This window comes from Pseudoliparis swirei, chromosome 8, assembly GCF_029220125.1.
Source record: "Pseudoliparis swirei isolate HS2019 ecotype Mariana Trench chromosome 8, NWPU_hadal_v1, whole genome shotgun sequence".
NCBI classification, from domain to species: domain Eukaryota; kingdom Metazoa; phylum Chordata; class Actinopteri; order Perciformes; family Liparidae; genus Pseudoliparis; species Pseudoliparis swirei.
In genome coordinates, this window is record NC_079395.1 from 5,795,537 (window position 1) to 5,815,608 (window position 20,072).

Consider the following 20,072-nt stretch of genomic DNA (forward strand, 5'->3'; position numbering starts at 1 on the left):
AACCCTGTATTGGGAGAGATTGTATTCGATCATATTAGATTAGAAAATATTATTGCCCGGTCTTTGCTGTGATGTGATGCTTTTCAGCTTTCCTCCAACAGCAGCTCTTTGTGGTTCCTTTGGTTCAGTGTGTGTGCTTCCTGTGGGTTTTGGGGGAAGTGACACGGATGATAATTGTCACTGTAACTCAACAACTCTTGGTTTGTGAGGCGGACTGTGGACTGTGGGCCCGTGCTTTGGCTTAACTGTGTGTGGTTGTGCTGCGTACTTCTCTTCAAAGCTCCATTCTTCATAAGTCAGTGATGAGGCGATGTGTCTCTGACCTCAACAGTGAGAGAGTTTAAAGTGAATTAGTTATGGAAATAATGCATGTGCACTCAGCAAACGCTCACTGGATTAATAGACTATTTATTATTAGAGATAATTAAAAATAGGATGTGTGGCTGCTGGCTGTGCAGGCGGTATGTTTCAGGTGTAATCAAGCGTTAATGTTTTATCCCAGCAGTGAGGCTGGCAGCTGTGATATTACACTCTAAAAGGTTTTTAATGGAAGGTATGAGTCTTAAACATTATCTAAACTAGAACGGGCACTCCATAGAGCGCATACCTTCGCATATCACAAGATTGGGCATTGAATTATGAACATTTTGGCATTAGTTGCATGCCAATTGGATAAAAATTGACCGCGCTATGGTAAAAATAAGATTTGTACCTTTTCATGACCTTAACCTTGACCTTTGACCCGATCGATCCCAAAATCTAATCAAATGGTCCCCGGATAATAACCAATCATCCCACCAAATTTCATGCGATTCGGTTCAATACTTTTTGAGTTATGCGAGTAACACGCATACAAATAAATAAATAAATACACGGTGATCAAAACATAACCTTCCACATTTTCAATGCGAAGGTAAAAATATAAAACACTAGTGTAACCGCCGGTCAAGCTCTTGGTCATGGCACTGTCTGTGCACTGTGACTAGACGAATTAACATTGAGTGAAGATGTTATTGCGCTGGCTTGGGCATTTGTGGCTCTAAAGCTCGTGTGGCACGTTGCTTTTGATTTGTCGGTGAATAATTTGTGCACGTTATGGAAGTTAAATACAAACCTACATTATATGTCTACCAATAGCTACAGCAGAGATGCCACGGGCTTCAGCAGAGACCTCCGAAGTTGAGTCTGAGAGGCAAGAATCCAAAAAGCGAGTTGAAGGTATGTGGTGTGTTGTAAAGAAGCAAGAACTCGGCGTGTCTAAACCCGAGTCGGGATGCATTTGGTGGATTTCTTCTGTGCTGGTTTTCGATGTGATGACATAAATTACAGATGTGTGACATCACATCCTTCAATAATCTGGAACATTTGTTCTTGTTCACTGATACGATGGAAATTGCATACTTGTATTTAGCTTGATAGTCAATCAATCCTCGGTGTTGATTTCATTATTTTCTGTGGGTTTTTCTTTGGTGTAATTTATCATCATCTAGTCAGAACTACAAAGCTGGGTACCGAAGTGAGAGGACATTTCTGTAGCACCCGCACATTGTTTATTCCCCTCAATGTTTCCACTCCGCTCGGCATCTACCAATCAACTTGTGACTCCGTCGCTTCGAGCTAATCACTCGACAAAATCCAGCCTGTTTGCTGTCCTGGCTCCTCATTGGTGGAACGAGCTCCCCACTGACATCAGGACAGCAGGAAGTCTCTACATCTTCCACCGGAAACTAAAAACACATCTTTTACGACTATATCTGGAATAATGACAGATTAACATTTCAGTGGCACTCGAATGGCTCTTATTTATGGTATTGAGGTCACTCTGAGGTCCTTGGATGAAGAGTGCTTTATAAATGGAATCCATTGTCATTATTATTATTACTCATGGTACTACTTATAGTATTACTCATGTTATTACTTATTACTTACAGTATTACTTATGGTATTACTTACAGTATTACTTATAGTATTACTCATGTTATTACTTATTACTTACAGTATTACTTATGGTATTACTTACAGTATTACTTATAGTATTACTCATGGTATTACTTATGGTATTACTTATAGTATTACTCATGGTATTACTTACAGTATTACTTATGGTATTACTTATAGTATTACTCATGGTATTACTTATAGTATTACTTATAGTATTACTCATGGTATTACTTACAGTATTACTTATGGTATTACTTATAGTATTACTCATGGTATTACTTACAGTATTACTCATGGTATTACTTATTACTTACAGTATTACTCATGGTATTACTTACAGTATTACTTATGGTATTACTCATGTTATTACTTATAGTATTACTCATGTTATTACTTATAGTATTACTCATGTTATTACTTATAGTATTACTCATGGTATTACTTACAGTATTACTCATGTTATTACTTATAGTATTACTCATGGTATTACTCATGGTATTTTGTTGTTGTTGGTTTTCTTGAAGAAACATTACTTTCTTGATTCTTGTTGTTCTGAGTTTTTACTCATGGTTGATGAAGTTATTGTCGCTTTGGATAAAAGTGTCTTTTTTTCAATGCCGTTTTTGACTTATGAATGGAAGATTTGGGTTCTTCTGAATTGTTGTTGTCTCCAGATCAGGAAGACTTAAGAGCTATGATAGATGGATTTGATAGATGCTCATGTGGCTCATGGTTTGAATTGTAGAAGGTATCATTGGCTGTGCACCAGTGTTGTGTGTGTACCTATATTAAGGCAGCCATGTGTACATTTAGCCTGTTTTGTTTTGACTTTTGAAAAAAAATGCTAACCTCAATCAGGTAAATTGAAAATGTCCTTTTTTTCTCCTTTTTTATTTTTTACACACCGTACTGTATTCCTCATCTGGGAATCCGTAAACCTAAGTTACAACACCGCACCTCAACATCTTATGTGATTGATTCAATCCGCAGTTCTTCCCGTCGTCGTCATTCGAGACCTGGAGAGCCGGGAGGCCGAGGAGGGACACGATGTCACTCTGCACTGCGAGCTTTCTAAACCTGGACTCCCCGTCGAGTGGAAGAGGGGAACTCGAGTCCTGACTCGTGGAGAAAAGTACCAGATGAAAGGAATCGGATCGAGCTACGAGCTTCGGATCTTCGATTTGAAACCCGTGGACACGGGAAGCTACACGTGCGGCTCGGAGGACGCGCTGTGCTCGGCCTCTCTGGTCGTACACGGTAGGGAGGAGACCACGTCGTTGTCTCACGATGAATTCGTCTTCCGCGAATCTTTCATTTAACTCCTCAATCCATTCTTCTTCATCTCACTCATTCTTGACCTTCTGGTGTAGATACAAATATGTTTTCTTTTCTTTTCCCCCGTTTAATCATCAGCTGCCCCAGTTGTTTTCACTAAAGAGCTCGAAAGCCAAATGGCCGACGAGGGGGAGAGCGTCACTCTGCACTGCGAGCTTTCTAAACCCGGTGTTCCTCTGGAGTGGAGGAAAGGAGAGCTTGGTCTGTGTCCTTGTGCCAAGTATGAAGTTAGACAAGCCGGACCCCTGGCGTCACTAGTCATCCATGATGTGGACCCCGAGGATGCTGGGAGTTACACATGTGACTCGGGCGTCCATCAAAGCACTGCACAACTCGACGTGAAGGGTATGCGCGCGACAACTTGTTGTTTGTAGTCGGGACACTTGAGTTGTTGTTGCGTAACACTTACTGCTGTAAATAATGGACGTTATGCACAGGTTTGAAAGAAAAAGGAAGAAGATAAATAGAGATAAAGAGTATTTTCTCTGGAATTTTGGTCATTCTTCATTGACTGATCAATGTAGAACAATTTGGTGTTTAAGGAAAAAAGACGTGAGGCTCACTTCCAATGTTACAATAATTTAGATTTGAGTAGTTACCTTCGCATTGAAAATGCGGAAGCTTATGTTTTGATCGCCATTTATTTATTTATTTATTTATTTATTTGTATGCGTGTTCCTCGCATAACAAAAAAAGTTTTAAACCGAATCGCATGAAATTTGGTGGGATGATTGGTTATTATCCGGGGACCATTTGATTAGATTTTGGGATCAATCGGGTCAAGGTCAAGGTCATGGAAAGGTCAAAATCTTCTTTTTACCATAGCACGGTCAATTTGTATCCAATTGGCATGAAACTAATGCCAAAATGTTCATAATTCAATGCCCAATCTTGTGATATGCGAAGGTATGCGCTCTACCGAGTGCCCGTTCTAGTTTTATGTGTGTTGGGGCTAAATTGGGGGTCGGCTGTAGATCATGGGTGAGAGTGGTCACCCCGTAACCACAAGGTAAAGGTTCGATCCCCGCTCTCCCTCTAGTCGCATGTTGAAGTGTCCTTGAGCAAGACGCTGAACCCCCAGTCGCTCCCCGTGCGCTTCACTGCATCGTAATGACTAAGGATGGGTCAAATGCAGAGAAGAACTTCCCCACGAGGGTCAATAAAAGTCTACATTTCTTTCCTTCTTTCTTTCACTGTGCCAGCTTTCTCATCGGTCCTAAATCACTCTCCTCCGCTTCCTCCCTCGCAGCCCGGCCTGTCCTTTTCAAAACCCAGCTGCGAAACCTGGACAGACGGGAAGGGGAGAGCGCTACTCTTCGCTGCGAGACCACAAAGCCGGGCGCCGGAGTCGTCTGGAGGCGTGGCGACAGGCTGCTGGCGTCCGGCAGCAAGTATCACCTGACACAGGAAGGGGCCGTAGTCGAGCTCGCCATCTTTAAACTGCAGGGCGCCGACTCTGGAGAATACTCCTGTGATACAGGCGACCAGAGGACTTCAGCTGTCCTCACCGTGCAGGGTAGGAGATGTCTTATTTAAGTGTGTCCCTTTCCCTCCCGTCACCACTCCCACACTCGAGCATGACACCATCACCCTTTCATCTCGACATCCCGTTTGCTGCCTCCTTGACTGCTTCTGCTTCCCATCCCAGCTGCTCTCGCTCCTCTCCGTTGAGGTGGATCACTCCTCTCTTCCCATCTTCCATGCCTGTCTCTGGTCTCTCTTTCACAAGCATTAACACACCCCCGACTGGTTTCCTTCACTTGCTCCTGACGTCACACTTTGATCCCCAATCCGCTCGGCTTGAACCAAATCTCTGTCGAGAGCGCCACGCGAAACCGATATGTGACCGTTCCGCTGAATTGTATTCGTCAAGCAGAGGTCGAGGTTAACATCCTGAGGTTCCTGGAGAGCTGCGTTGTGTACGAGGGAGACGACGTTCACTTTGAATGTCTGGTTTCTCGCGGGGACGCCGCGCCTCTCGCTCAGTGGAAACTCCAGGATGTGCCGCTGCAGAATAATGAAATGAACGTGATCCTGCGCGAGGGTCCGGCACACGGCCTCACGCTCAGAGGCGTCACCGCGGCTGACTCGGGAACGGTCACGTTCACTGTGGGTCACCACACTTCCACCGCTTCTCTGACCGTCAGAGGTAAGGGAAATATGATGCATTTTATTTTCTCCGGACGAAAATGAATACTTGCCATTCTGTCTCATTTGTCGATATCGTCGTCCTCGTGGGGACAGCTTCCCTCCTGAGGCTCTCTTTTTACTTTTCTTTTCACTTTCTACTGACTATCCTTTCATATTCGTAGAAAATCTGCATATTGCGCCATATTTCTAGGCGATATGCATGTTCACTCCTCTTTCCATTGAACTACCATTTGCTATTTACTTTTCAGTGTATTTTTTATGTTACATATTGATCAGGTGTCCTTGTAATTCTTATGCACAGTTTTCATCACTTTATAAAATAACGAGACGTGCGACATACTCAAATGATTGACCACAGAATATAATTCAACTTTTGAAATGTTGTATTTTTGTGGTGTCCTGGTATCCTTGGGGACTAAGAAGCCGACAGATGTAGTCTGTCTCCGGATGTGAGTCCCCCCCCCCCCTCCACCCATCTTCATCCCCTCAGCTCCTTTTTTCTCTATATTGTTTTGCAATAAAGGAAAAAAACACCCTGGCAAACCATATGGAAAAGTATTGTTATTGTTCAGATTGTCAATAGTGTATTTGTATGTTATTTTGACACTCCTCCTCTGAGTTGTTGTGTAGTACGCTGCTCATAGACACTAAACATGATGCCCCGTGAGGCTATTCATTGAATCGGCATGTTCCATCGCGCTCCTAGGCGGCCAAACTGTCGGCGAACGTTTGACTTGATGAAGGTGATCGCTGATTTCTTTCTGATTCAGTCCATCAGTGTTGTCCCTGTTGGTGTGGAATTGTTAGAATGGTGGTTTACCCCAGAAACTCTTTCAAATAATTCATCCTAATTGATAATGGTCTTTCTGGCAGCCGCACCTGTACGATTCAAGAAGGAGCTGGAGAGTCAGGAGACCCCTGAAGGAGACACGGCCACCCTGACCTGTGAGACCTCCAGCCCTGACCGCAAGGTGGTCTGGCTGAAGGGCTCAACTGTGCTCACCCACGGAGAAAAGTACAAGCTGGAGCAGAGGGAAGCCGCTCACATCCTGGTCGTGCACAAGCTGAATGCGCAGGATAGTGGAGAATATACCTGTGACACAGGGGACAGGAGAAGTACAGCTACCCTGACTGTGAAAGGTAACGGAGCACAGCTTCATGTCGTCGATGTTTCTCGTCTCCTGTCGTCGTTAATAATCCATCCATCACGATTAACAAGTGGAATAGATACAGTAGATATCAGCATCTATTTCTGTGTGATGTCTTAGGCAACATGTGGTTTAAGTTTAACTTCATTATACAATGTTGTATACAGTTTTTTATAACATTTTTCTTATTTCTCATTAATATATTGCTAATATTTGTGGGTCACCAAAGTAAAGTTAGGTTGAATGGATTTAAATGAAGTTTTTTTCGGGTTTGTTTGATTACTATATTTGATTACTGTGGTTTATGTCGGAGTACTACATCCATTTTCATGAGATCCCACGTGTGGCATGAGGTAGTGAGTCAGTATTAAAATTAGATTTTTGGTTATGGATATAACTTGGTATCTTGGTAAGTTGGAGAGATCTGGTCACTGACCTCCCGTCACCCCATTCCCCCTCAGAGCACGTGCGCTTCGTCCGAGAACTCTGCGATCTCACCGTGCCCACTGGGCAGGACGCCGTCTTTGAGGTCGAGTTGACGCACTCCGGCGTGGCACACGGGGAATGGTGGCTCGCAGACAACCTCCTCCAAAATAATGATCTAAATCAAATGAGCAGCCACGGCAAAGTGCACCGTCTGGTCCTGAAGATGGTGACCGCGGACGAATCGGGGGATGTTGCCTTCGTGGTGGGAGAAGAGAAGACCGTGGCCTGTCTTCAGGTGGAGGAGAAACCCAAAGGTAAAGGAGATGACGTGGTCACATCCATCTCCATCAACCACCAAACAGCTTTGTCTTGGCAAATGAAAACATGCTGGCGCCATCATCAATAATCTCCCCTATAGGAAAGCTTTCAATTATTTGCCTTTTTTGCTATAAATGTTATTATGAATACTACATTTACATTTTTTTTATTTTTATCAAATGTTACAGTTAAAGCTTAAAAAAAAAAATCTCTGATCAAACTGTCAGCTTAACCCTCCTGTTACCTTTAGGGTCAATTTGACCCCATTCAATGTTTAATGTCGGTGTTCCTTGGGGTCAATTTGACCCCAGGCTGTTTTTCACTGTGTCAAACATATAAGAAATATCAACTTTTTTATATATTTAAAGGGCTATTTAGGTAGTCAACAAACAAACATAAAGTACCTCACACTTAAACTTGGGAAACAATATAAATTCTAATAATTTTCTGGAGGTTTTAATTGCTGGGGTCAAATTGACCCCGAGGGTAAAATATGTTTGTAAATGTAAAGGTAACAGGAGGGTTAAAAAAACAGCTTAAAAAAGATTATTGCCAGGGCTGTAAAGGGAAAAGGAACCGCTGCATGTGAACGCTATCATCATTAAATCCACTTCTGGGTTTCCCACATTTACAGTGCTAATACTAGAGAAGCCACACGACGCTGTGGCGGTAGAGGGCGAAGCCGTCACTCTGGCCTGCACCGTCTCTGACCCCAAGGCCGCGGTCACCTGGATCAGAAACACCGTGGCCGTCCGAGCAGGTCTCAAGTACGACCTGAGGAGCAACGGGGCGCTCCACCAGCTTTGTATCCACAACCTGGTGCCGGAGGACTCGGGAGCGTACACGTGTGACACTGGAGATGCACAGTGTGACGTCACCTTGACTGTGGAAGGTAAAGAGCGATGCCACCTCTAAAAAAAAATATATATATATACGTATATACTGTATGTTTCCTGTTGATCAGGTTCAAGAATGTGGAACGAGATAGGGTCGAAATTATGTGCTGAACTAGTCTTGAAAGTTCCGCTTCCTTCCACCGCAAACCCGGTCTCGCATCCCGATGCGTCAGCTTAGCTTTTCTCTAAAGAGATGCGCGTCTCGTCATCTCAAACTATCTGATGCCGACAGGCACGTGCACAGACATTTTGGGGGGCAGGTACTCAAACCAAAAAAAAGGGCACCTAATGCCAAAAAACAATTCTGACAGAGTTGAAGCATAAGCAGCAATACACTGATGATGCAATACATCCTCGACCTGCGTCTCCTCTGGGCAGCATCAGACCGCTAGCTTACATTTTCTTTATGAATAAAGATGAATTATTGTATAGCAACAACAGTACAAGCGTTCTGATTGGCTAATGGGTCGTCATGCCAGCCACATATTGCCCTCCTCGCTGGTCTGATACGGATCCGTTTTGCCCTCTGACGTCATTTTCGAAATGAGCGATATTGATAGACATCAACAGCCAAGAGCAGTGGTCCTCAAACTAAGGCCCGCGGGCCGGATACGGCCCGCCTCCACATTTGGCCCGGCCCTCTGTACAAGAGAGGCCTTATGATTTTTTTTCCAGTCTGGCCACGCAAATCCTAGACTAGCCAGTTAAATAGAACGGGTTAAATAGAACAGAATAAGAATTCTCTCTCTCTCTCTTTTCTCTCTCTCTCTATTCTCTAAACATAACTAATGTCTGTAAACAGCTGGACGAGGCTTTGAAATCACGGATTTCGTGAGTTTTTGTTTGTTTATTTTTTTTGGAAACGTCGGACCAGTTGTGACATCATGTTTTCAGCAACGCTAATGTTGTGGTTGATTTATCACAAAACAACGTCAGGGGACAAACACCGGCATGACCTGTTTGTCTGGTGCTGTGGGTCAGAGGAGAAGGAGGTGCACCCGTTTGGCGTGGCGGGAGGAGACCTGCGGAGGAGGGGGGGGGCTTGTGAGCGTCGGGGCGAAATTCTCACAAGAACTCAAGTAAATGCCCCGTCGGATATTAAAACACATTTGGGGGGACTTGATGACAGAGAGAGTAACTTTTATTATTAAATACTGATGAATGAAAAAAGTGGTCTCCAGCCAAAAGGGCACTTTACTCATCCAGGGCAAAGGGGCTGGTGCTTGAGCACCACTAGGGCTCTATCTGTGCACGTGCCTGGATGCCGATCTTAGCATCTACACAGCTGATGCCAAACTTTCCCGTTTTTAAATTCTGACCAGGTGCCCCAGTGTTCTTCCACAAAGAGCTCAAGAACCTGGACGCCTTAGAGGGTGAGGATGTTGCCCTGCGCTGCGAGCTGTCTAAGCCAGGCGTTTGCGTTGAGTGGAGGAAAGGAGGCATAGTCCTCCAGGCCGGGAAGAAGTGTGAGATGAGGCAGGAAGGGTGCATTCAAGAGCTCGTTTTACGGAACCTGGAGCCTGAGGACAGTGGCTACTACACCTGTGATGCAGGAGACCAGCTCACCACAGCTTCTTTGGCAGTGCAAGGTAGCCTATTTCAAAACTGGTTCATCTATCCTTGACTTTTACTCAGGCCGGTTAGTTTAATTCTGACTGTGTTCTACAATTAATTATTTCAAGTAGAATAGTAGGTCTGTTTTTAGGACCTGCGTCTTTGTACACTGTGGATGTCGGGTGTCATTTTTCTCTGTAAAGTTGCTATAATGCTGACGACGAGTACGCTAGAAGCTCAGTGTATGCATATGTGTATGTTTGTTCACTCAACAGTGAGAGAAGTCTTCATCGTGTGTGGTCTTAAGACCACCGACGTCTTTGTTGGGGAATGGGCAACCTTCTCCTGCCAGCTGTCTGGTAGGGCGCCTGGCCAGGTGCAGTGGTGGCTGGATGGCACCTTGCTGGAGAGCAGCCCCTCTAGTGAGATAGAGCTGAGCCACGGCCACATCCACACACTCACCTTAAAGAACCTGGCCACGGACGACTCGGGCACGGTCGCGTTCAAAGCTGGCGGTTTAACAGCGACGGCAAAGCTCTTAGTCAAAGGTATCAACTTTATAAAGACACTCCTTCTTAGCAGCGGAGGATTGTATTTCTACATTTCAAATCTTCCAAATGTAGTATTTGTAGATTATTTTCAATCCAAAATTGTTTTGTTGCCAGTACAATGTGCAATTGGATTATTGGAAAAAAAATTACATATATTTTATTTAAATAGCATGCACAGGAAACTAAAGTGTACCAAATGACTTCTGTTTGCTACTTAATGATTGGCATTAACCAAAATATATGTGGTGTAAACGTAGCATGACTTTTGGTTTCTGTGGGGTTCCATTAAAACTTTGAAGTTCATGAGTAGATTAATTGTAGATATTTTCACATTTCAGTGCTTCATCATGCATGAGCAGCTTTGTTTCTTATTCCATTAATAATAATAATAATAATTATAATAATAATAACAAAAATAATAATCATGCTTTGACACAACCAAAACATACAAGCTGCTGCTTGTTGACTGACGTCTCCCTGCTGTGAACCATGAGTATGAACCATTGTCCTTTGGTTTGAATAAATGGCCTCTTACACTTCAACCCCAGTTGCAACCCATCCGAAACAGAATCCGCCATAAATAATTGGGGAAACGTACTTGATTCCATCTGCTATCATTCCATTCGCTCCATTTGACCAAGTCTTTTCTTCATAGTGTCACCAAATCAAGGTATAGTATTAAAAAACAAATCGACGGTGCCTTTTGGAGGCTCATGGCGGTGAATGACTGAGTGTGTCGGTTTACCTCCGTGGCGGATCGCCAGCATCTGGACTTTGTCAGCTGCATTTCAGAGATAACTAGAATGGGCACTCGGTAGAGCGCATACCTTCACATATCACAAGATTGGGCATTGAATTATGAACATTTTGGCATTAGTTGCATGCCAATTGGATAAAAATTGACCGCGCTATGGTAAAAAGAAGATTTTGACCTTTCCATGAACTTGACCTTTGACCCGATTGATCCCAAAATCTAACCAAATGGTCCCCGGATAATAACCAATCATCCCACCAAATTTCATGCGATTCAAGAAGATTTTGACCTTTTCATGACCTTGACCTTTGACCCGATCGATCCCAAAATCTAACCAAATGGTCCCCGGATAATAACCAATAATCCCACCAAATTTCATGCGATTCAAGAAGATGTTGACCTTTTCATGACCTTGACCTTTGACCCGATCGATCCCAAAATCTAACCAAATGGTCCCCGGATAATAACCAATCATCCCACCAAATTTCATGCGATTCAAGAAGATGTTGACCTTTTCATGACCTTGACCTTTGACCCGATTGATCCCAAAATCTAACCAAATGGTCCCCGGATAATAACCAATCATCCCACCAAATTTCATGCGATTCAAGAAGATGTTGACCTTTTCATGACCTTGACCTTTGACCCGATTGATCCCAAAATCTAACCAAATGGTCCCCGGATAATAACCAATCATTCCACCAAATTTCATGCGATTCGGTTTAAAACTTTTTTTGTTATGCGAGCAACACGCATACAAATAAATAAAGAAATAAAGAAATACACGGCGATCAAAACATAACCTTTCGCATTTTCAATGCGAAGGCAACAAGTGTTACGATCCCTCGTGACGCTTTGGCTAAACCTGAAGAAGATGTTGAGTAAATCCTCTTCACTGTAACCACGCGGTGAAAGTGACCTCTTCTGCAGTCTCCACCGTGTTTGGGAAGAACATGTTTGGTATTCACTGCATGCGGGAAGCATCTGTGACGGGATCCCTCGAGTCGTTGTTGAAGACCGAGAAACTCCTCAACTCTTGTGGCACTTCAAGTTTATTGAGTCAAAAGCGTCATCGTGATTATTATATGGTTTCATAAGCAGCCATGAATGTATTTGTCCTTTGCTTATGTAGATTGTGAATGATATACATGTGGTAGATATAGTGACAGTAGACTTGATTTATTGTGACGCTAAGATTTAATCCGAGTTTTATTGTTCATCGTAAAACACTGAAAGGTGTGAACGAAAAATATGGGTTAGGAAAGTGCTGCTCCACCCATCCTGCTGATTTACCGCCACCATCCCACCCCACCAAGCTCTGCCTTTAACCTTCAAGCACTAAAACCGCCAACCTCCCTACCTTTGGTCTTCATATCCACTTCACCCCCTCCTCTCATCAGCTGCCTGGATTGTGACCATTAACCTGAATCTCGATGGTTGGGCTTTTTGACCCCCTATTTATTAGATAATCCAGTGGTCACAGTGGACAGCAAATTATATTTTAAGCATCTTATATTTGTATCTATAAGATACTGTACCATGGCACAGATAATGTGTTTTGGGCAATCCATAACAACACGATATTATCACTTCCATCTGAATATCTCTTCAACATTCCTTGGGGCTTATAAAGCTCATATATCATTCGGGCATTATCCGTCACTTATTCTCATATCTTAAATGGTCCTGACTCGTGACCCATGCCCCCAACCTCAGATCCCACAGTCGAAGTGGTGAGCGAGATGGAGGACCTCCGGGTGCTTAAGAACCAACCGGCTGAGTTCATCTGCCAGTACACGCGGCCGGTCAAGGCTCAGTGGAAGAAAGACGGGCAGCCATTGCAGCCTGACGGCCGAAGGGTGTTAGTGGAGCAGGACTGGAACGTGGCGCGCTTGTACATTAGCCACGTGTCCGCTGAGGACGGGGGCACGTACAGCTGCGAGGCGGAGGGGACTCGCGTGGTCGCTTCACTTTACGTGGAAGGTGAGCTTCCCTCCACATGGAGACCTCGGCCTCCCAGAGAGTCTCCCCTGCTCCCTTATGTCCCTGATGCTGATCATCATGAAGCATGTGCCCTTCCAACATTGTTTAAACTTCCTAAATCTGGCTTCCTCTTTTTCTTTATTCCTTTTCCAATTGTTTTTCTTTCCAGGCAAACCCATTGACCTCGTCCAGGGCCTGGAGAACGTGGAAACCTTCGATGGAGGCGAAGCGCTGTTTGAGTGTGCCCTCTCTCGCCCCGAGAGCAAAGATTGTGGCTGGCTCCTCGACGGGAAGCCAGTGAGGGAGTCCCCTAACGCGGAAATCGTGACGTTTGAGAACGGCCGTCGTCATCTGCTGCTGCTGAAGGAGCTGAGAGTGAAGGACAGCTGCACCGTGACCTTCAAAGTTGGCACGGCATCCACATCCGCCCAACTCGCTGTCAAAGGCGAGTCATCCGGACGACCACTGCAAGACTTTGAAGTTGCGTTCTAGGGCTGCAACTAATTATTTTAATCATCGATTAGTCTGTAGATAATTTTTTCGATGAATCGGATTAAAAAAAAAAGTTTTAAAAAATGTCCAACCCTTTATTCAAAAGCAGAACTGACAACGTTTTACCCGCGTGAGTTTACTCGCCCGACTATTTGTGGTTCATTAGCGGCCGAGAGGGGGCGTGGCTTATCTCTGTTGCTCCGTGGAAACGGTTATCATTTCCTTCATCCACCACGGAAGAACTAACCACTAGTTCTGCTTTATACTCGTTGAGGACATCCCACAAACGTCGTGACATCCAACGCCCTCGTATTTGGGTTCATAACATCACCCGTAGGCTCACACAGCTCGGTGACGTTCATCGACTCCGTCTAAAAAAACTACCGTAGCAGCAGCCAGTTAGATCCACCGACGCCATGACGTTAGAGGTGAGGGGCGGGGCCTCTCAACGCTGATTGGCTTTCGCAACTCGGCATTAAGGTCTTTCCTCTACCTCTGCTCTTCTTTTTTTGTTGTTGCTCCGCCCTGCGCTCAACTTTTTTTAATACTCAAACATCTCCGCAACTTATTGAGTGGCGGAATAATCGCGCGACACAACGAATCAACTATTCTAATAATCGATTTTTATAGATTTTAGCGATTTGTTGTTGCAGCCCTATTGCATTATAATGAATGTCTTTTTTCCCCCTCCATCAGGCTGGCAGCTGGACGTAGTGAAGGCTCTGGAGGACAAGGTGGCCGCAGTGGGAGAGAAGGTTGAGTTTTGTGTCGAGCTCACCGAGCGGGTCCCCGTGGCAGAAGTCGCCTGGTACGCCGACGGCGTTGAGATCATGTCCAGTGACCTCTGGGCCATGAGGGCCGACGGGTGTTCTTACCGCCTCGTCCTGAGACGAGCGCCTCTGTTGCCGCCGCTGGAAATTACATTTGCTGCAAGAGATGCTCTCTCTTTGGCCAAGCTCACCATCATCAGTAAGTGTCTCTAAGTTCATTATCCACCTACTAATGTGCTCCAGTGTATGTGCCGTGCGTGGCAATGCAACATGATGGAGAGATAGTCTTGACACTGTGGAGAAAACAGAGTACGACAGATAAACATGGCAATCTGTGTCGTTCCTAATTGCTCATAGAAGCGTCTTTCCTTCTTAACAGCTGTAGCTGATCCTCCAGAGGACCCGGAGGTCCTCAGCAAGACGGAAAAGTCCGTCACCCTCTCTTGGTTCACGCCTTTACATGACGGAGGAAGTCCCATTCTGGGCTACAGGGTGGAGATGCGGCTGACGGACAGTGCCCTGTGGCTTCCCGGTCATTCTGAACCCGTGTGCAACACGGAGTTTGTGTTTGAAAATCTGATCCCGGGGAGCGGCTACAGGTTTCGAGTGGGGGCCATCAACAGAGCTGGGATTGGAGAGCCCGTTGAGTTGCCTCACACTGTGCAGCTTGGTGAGTGGATGTGTTTGGTACTCTTTGGCTTTATACTACGTTGTTGTGCTTTGACCTAAAACTGTAACATTTATTCAATTCAGTTTATTTTGTATCGCCCAATATCACAAATTATAAAAGTGCCTTATTGTGTTGTCATATTCAGCTCCACAGATTTAAGTTTTTTATCGACAGGGCTCAGTATGATTTATGGTGAAATTAAGTCAGTAAAGTTCATTTATTTTGCACTTATCACAGACAAAGTGTCACAAAGTGCAGTTCAGTCGTGAATTAAAACAATTTGGCAATAACAAGGGCCAAAACATGTCAACAGTTAAAAGAACAAAGTACAATACACAGTAAAAGATGGTGCAATAAAATAAATAAACGGAGAAGATAAAAATCATGCCATAGAATATTCATATCAACCAAATAAACAGGTATGTTTTGAGATGGAGTTTAAATGATACTGTGGAATCTGAAAACCTTTCGGGGTGTATGGGTCCTGACAGTAACTTCATGAACCACATCGGAGCATTGAAAACGTCATTGTGTTTCTAGGTATGGAGGCCAAGCAGGAAGAGGCTGTGACGATGGGGCAGCCCAGTCTGCCTCCAGAAGCCGCCGAAGAAGGCGACGTCCACGAGCTGTGGCAGGAATCGGCCAAGAAACGACGCATGAGTCGAGAGCCGACGCTGGACTCCATCACTGAACAACCGGAGGAGGTTGTCGGCGGCGGTCCAAACAAATCGGGGCCGAAAGAGTCGAAGTCTTCAGAGAAAGTGGAAATGAAATCAGAAGAGCAAGTGGGAATTAAATCGGTAGAGAAAGTGGAAATCAAATCAGAAGAGCAAGTGGGAATTAAATCGGTAGAGAAAGTGGAAATCAAATCAGAAGAGCAAGTGGGAATTAAATCGGTCGAGAAAGTGGAAATGAAATCGGTGGAGCAGGTGCAGGCCGCTGTGTCGAAGAAGCAGACGGCGTCCAAGTTGTCCGCCAGCTCTGAGGACGAGTCTGTTTCTGGGGGTTCAACGCTGGTCTCCTACCTCAAGAAGAGCAGCAAGTCGACCGTCGCGGCGAGCAACGAGACGGGGGACATCTCCACTGAGAGGTTCTTTGAACATTTCCAGATGGCCGAGCAGAGAACAGTGCAGCACACTAAAGTTGAAACGACCACGGTTCAGCAGACGGATGGACGACGGGGGCCCGCGGAGGAGGCTGACATCATGGAGATCAGTAAAGAGGAGGAGCCTGAGCTCACCGACGCCGCCATTAAGATCCAAGCTGCCTTCAAGGGCTACAAAGCCCGCAAGGTCATGCGACCCGTCTTCAAGGACGCCTTCAAAGACCAGACGAAAGAGCCCAACGGCACCATTCATCTGGAGTGTGTGGCGGAAGGTAAGCCCGATAAGATGCGGTGGCTGAAGGACGGAGAACCCCTGCAGGACGGCAAGCACCACCATATCGATATCTATAACGACGGGACCTGCTCCCTGGTCATCACCGCCATCGACACGACGGATACCGGGCTTTACACCTGCGAGGTCACCAACAAGTTCGGAGTCACGTCTCACAGCGGTACGGTCACGGTGGAGACGGCGAGTGAATATTCGGGGCGGCGGCCGCTGACCGTGGGCTACAGCGCCGACAGCGAGCCCGAGAGCTCCTCGGGGAGCGAGATGGACGAGTCCCTGAGGCGGGCGAGCAGACGTCTGCGGCGCCTGCTGCGCACGCACCTCCCGCCGGCCGTCGAGGAAGAACCGTTTGTCAGCGCGGAAGAAGGAGACCTGGGTCCTCCAGACCCGCACTCGTACAGAGAGGACGACGGCTACATCTACATTCGCTTCGACTCGCGGGCCGAGGCCGACGTGGCCTCCGAGAGGTTCCAGGAGATGTTTACGGTCCACGGGGTTCCCGTGGAGACCACCATCCTGGAGGCGGGCTTTCTCAAAGTGGAGCTGCGAATTAAAAAGATGGGCTACACCCAAGACGGCACGCAGACCCCCACGCCAGACAGACAGCCTCCTGCATTCATGGCCGGAGCAGCAGGTCAGAAACGCAATCTGGATACACTTTCTAAATAATTAATATATTCATTTTCAATAAGTATATAGATTTTTTCCAAAATCCATATACAAATGTATTTAATTGTTTATTTTTTGTGTTTTATGTTTTATTTATTTGTATTTTTTATTTATTCTTTATTTTGAAATGTCCTGTTTTAATGTTTTTATACATGTTTTTACTGTTGATGCTGTACTGAATGTTGAGTCGCCAACCTTCAATTCGTTGTATATTTTTTTTACAATGAAAATAAACTTCCTTACCTTACAAAGGAACACATTCACATGATGTTCTACTAGTTTACTAGTTAGTTATAGTTATATATATGACTCAAATGTTCTTTTTGATTCTCTGACTGTTCCCTCCTGTTACCCAGCCGCCCCCGTCTTCCTGACCGAGCTGCACAGTCAGGATGTTCCCGATGGTTATCCAGTCAGCTTCGACTGCGTTGTGATCGGCAAGCCCACTCCCACCGTCCACTGGTACAAGGACGGCAAACTGCTCGAGGAGAATGACCATTTAATGATCAACGAGGACCAGGAGGGCTGCCACCAACTCATCATCACCACCGTGCTGCCCACTGACATGGGGGCCTATCGCTGCACGGCTGAAAACAGCAGCGGCATCGCAGCCACTAAGGCTGAACTCAGGGTGGACAGTGAGTCAACATAAATAACACACACACACACACACACACACACACACACACACACACACACACACACACACACACACACACATGCTAGTTTTACAAATACCTTGGCTTCAGAATTACTACATTTCCTCTGACTGAAGGTGAAAGATTGTTGGATTGTTGACATATTACCAGTACAGCTATGACATGGATAGTAAAAATATCACAACAAAATGTAACTATTTTTCCATAAACTGTCGCAGTAGTCCAACACACAGGATGATGAGAGCTATATAAGTTTGAATTATTATTATTATTATGAAGGGGATGCGTCTCCTGTCTCATTCTCTTGCTTCTTTATTGCCATTTTTTTTCTTCTCTTTCCCGCTACACTTGAAACTAACATCTAGATGCAGCACATGTAGTTGGACGCATTATTCGTAATTTTTTTTTTTTAAAGCTGAAGTACTGATTTTAAGGAACGTAGCTCCAGCAAAATATTACATTATTGCAACTCAATGGATTAAAAATAACCGATTGGTATTATCTAACAATTCAACAGTTAACCTCTTAAATCGAGTGGTACAATTTTTAATTATTTTTAAAATGTCCTCGTTATGAGACTTTGTGAGAACAAAAAAGTGCCCTGTGTTTAATTAAGATAATGTAGACATTAAACTCACAAGACGAGCGATGTCACGTGTATTGATCGCTGATTTCACGGATCACAGTTTCATGCTGTATATCAATCTTTCCCTTCAGTGTCGTGCAGCTCCGATTACGACACTGCTGCTGATGCCACTGAGACATCCTCCTATGTCAGCGCCAAGGGATACATGTCAAGGTACATTTACTATGAATGGTGTATTATGAAGTTTCAAATATATATAATAATAATAATAAATACAGAATTATTGAAGCTTGCTGTTCTTCTATCCTCATCCAGGGAAACTGAGACATTTGAGTCAGTCGCTGAAGACGATCAGCTTCCACAAGTTGTGGACGAGCTTCATGACGTTCATGTCAGTCCGGGTTCACCTATCGCTTCGATGCAGCTCAAATTGAAGGGTGAGTTTAATAACCCGTGGTAATAACTTCATCTAAGGCAACAAATTAACAGCTTATTGTAACATCTTTAAAAAAATAAAAGATGTCAACCCCACTGAGTGTTGTTTCTGAAATCCCGATCGTCTTCCAGGCTTCCCCAAACCCAGAGTCTACTGGTTCAAAGACAGCCACCCTCTGCGGCCTTCAGACAGGATCCGGCTGCTGGCAGAGAGAGACGTTCATGCCGTGGAGATCCGGCAGGTGAAGAAAGAGGACATGGGGGAGTACTCTGCCTACATCAGCAACGCAGCTGGTTCTGCCTACTCCTCTGGCCGCCTGATAGTTCTGAGTATGTATGCAAGGACCTTGCCTATGTAAAAAGAGCGAACCGTATTTCTAACTGACTTTGATTTCTAATAAATGTAGTTTAGATGCAGATATTGTAACAACAATATGTTTTTTTGCAGATCCGGGGGAGATGATGCCACAAGTCAAAAGAGGTGATTCGACATTCATCCAACGCACTTGGTACTCTCGTTAGTCGTCGTGTAATGTGCTTATGTTTTACACTATATTTCCACAGACCCCAAGGTGCCTCTGGTGCCCCCCCGCTTCATTGAAAGGTTCAGCAACAGGAAGGTGAAACAAGGAGCCAGCATCACTCTGTCCGTCAAAGTCGAAGGTTCGTTGAATGTACCGCGCGATTGTTTGACCGTCCTTCTCCGGGGGACATCCAAAAAGAGCGTCATATTTTCATGACTTCTCCAGGCTCCCCCACTCCGATGGTCTCGTGGCTGAAGGAGGAATCGGTGGAAGACGTCCTGTGGATCAAGCCCGACACCAAGGGATACAAAATCGCGAGCTCGGGACGCCAGCACAGCCTCATCCTGATGGACGTGGGCACCGAGTACACGGGCGCCTACACCTGCATTGCCACAAATAGAGCGGGGCAGTCCATCTGCACCGCCCACCTCGGGGTTGATGACGGTGAGTCCAACGGGCGCTCTATTTAAAAATGATGTTGAAGTTGGAATATATTCATAAACTATAAAGACTCTTTGTCGAGTGAACAGCTCTCACAGTTTCTCTCCTGGGTTTGATTGTCTTTGTGTTGTCACCCCTCTTCCCGGTAGCACAACCAAAGAAGGAGACCAGAGCCTCAGAGTAAGTTTTTCTTGCGATTTCAGCTTCATAAAGGCACTACACATTAAAAATAAGTACAGTATATTTTATACAGATGCATATGGGAAACACAAATGTAACATGTGCTCTCCTCAGGGTTCTTGGAATTACAGTTAGTGCCCCAGAGGAGGAGGCTGGCAGAGCAAAAGGTATCATCTTTTACACTGGCATTTATAT

The 20,072-nt window shown here is 45.1% G+C and overlaps 1 protein-coding gene across 1 annotated transcript in view; it reads left to right on the top strand.

Moving 5' to 3' along the window:
• Positions 1–20,072, top strand: part of LOC130197795 (obscurin-like) — a 64,949-nt gene that overhangs the window by 33,593 nt on the left and 11,284 nt on the right. Inside the window, 24 exon segments of the mRNA XM_056420684.1 lie at positions 1,138–1,218; positions 2,932–3,198; positions 3,355–3,621; positions 4,526–4,792; positions 5,153–5,425; positions 6,301–6,567; positions 7,037–7,315; positions 7,954–8,211; positions 9,538–9,804; positions 10,045–10,317; positions 12,791–13,057; positions 13,227–13,502; positions 14,246–14,518; positions 14,699–14,989; positions 15,530–17,017; positions 17,409–17,690; positions 18,429–18,510; positions 18,613–18,734; positions 18,865–19,062; positions 19,181–19,213; positions 19,297–19,395; positions 19,482–19,700; positions 19,847–19,877; positions 19,992–20,044. Of these exon segments, the coding sequence (XP_056276659.1) occupies positions 1,138–1,218; positions 2,932–3,198; positions 3,355–3,621; positions 4,526–4,792; positions 5,153–5,425; positions 6,301–6,567; positions 7,037–7,315; positions 7,954–8,211; positions 9,538–9,804; positions 10,045–10,317; positions 12,791–13,057; positions 13,227–13,502; positions 14,246–14,518; positions 14,699–14,989; positions 15,530–17,017; positions 17,409–17,690; positions 18,429–18,510; positions 18,613–18,734; positions 18,865–19,062; positions 19,181–19,213; positions 19,297–19,395; positions 19,482–19,700; positions 19,847–19,877; positions 19,992–20,044 (6,213 nt within the window).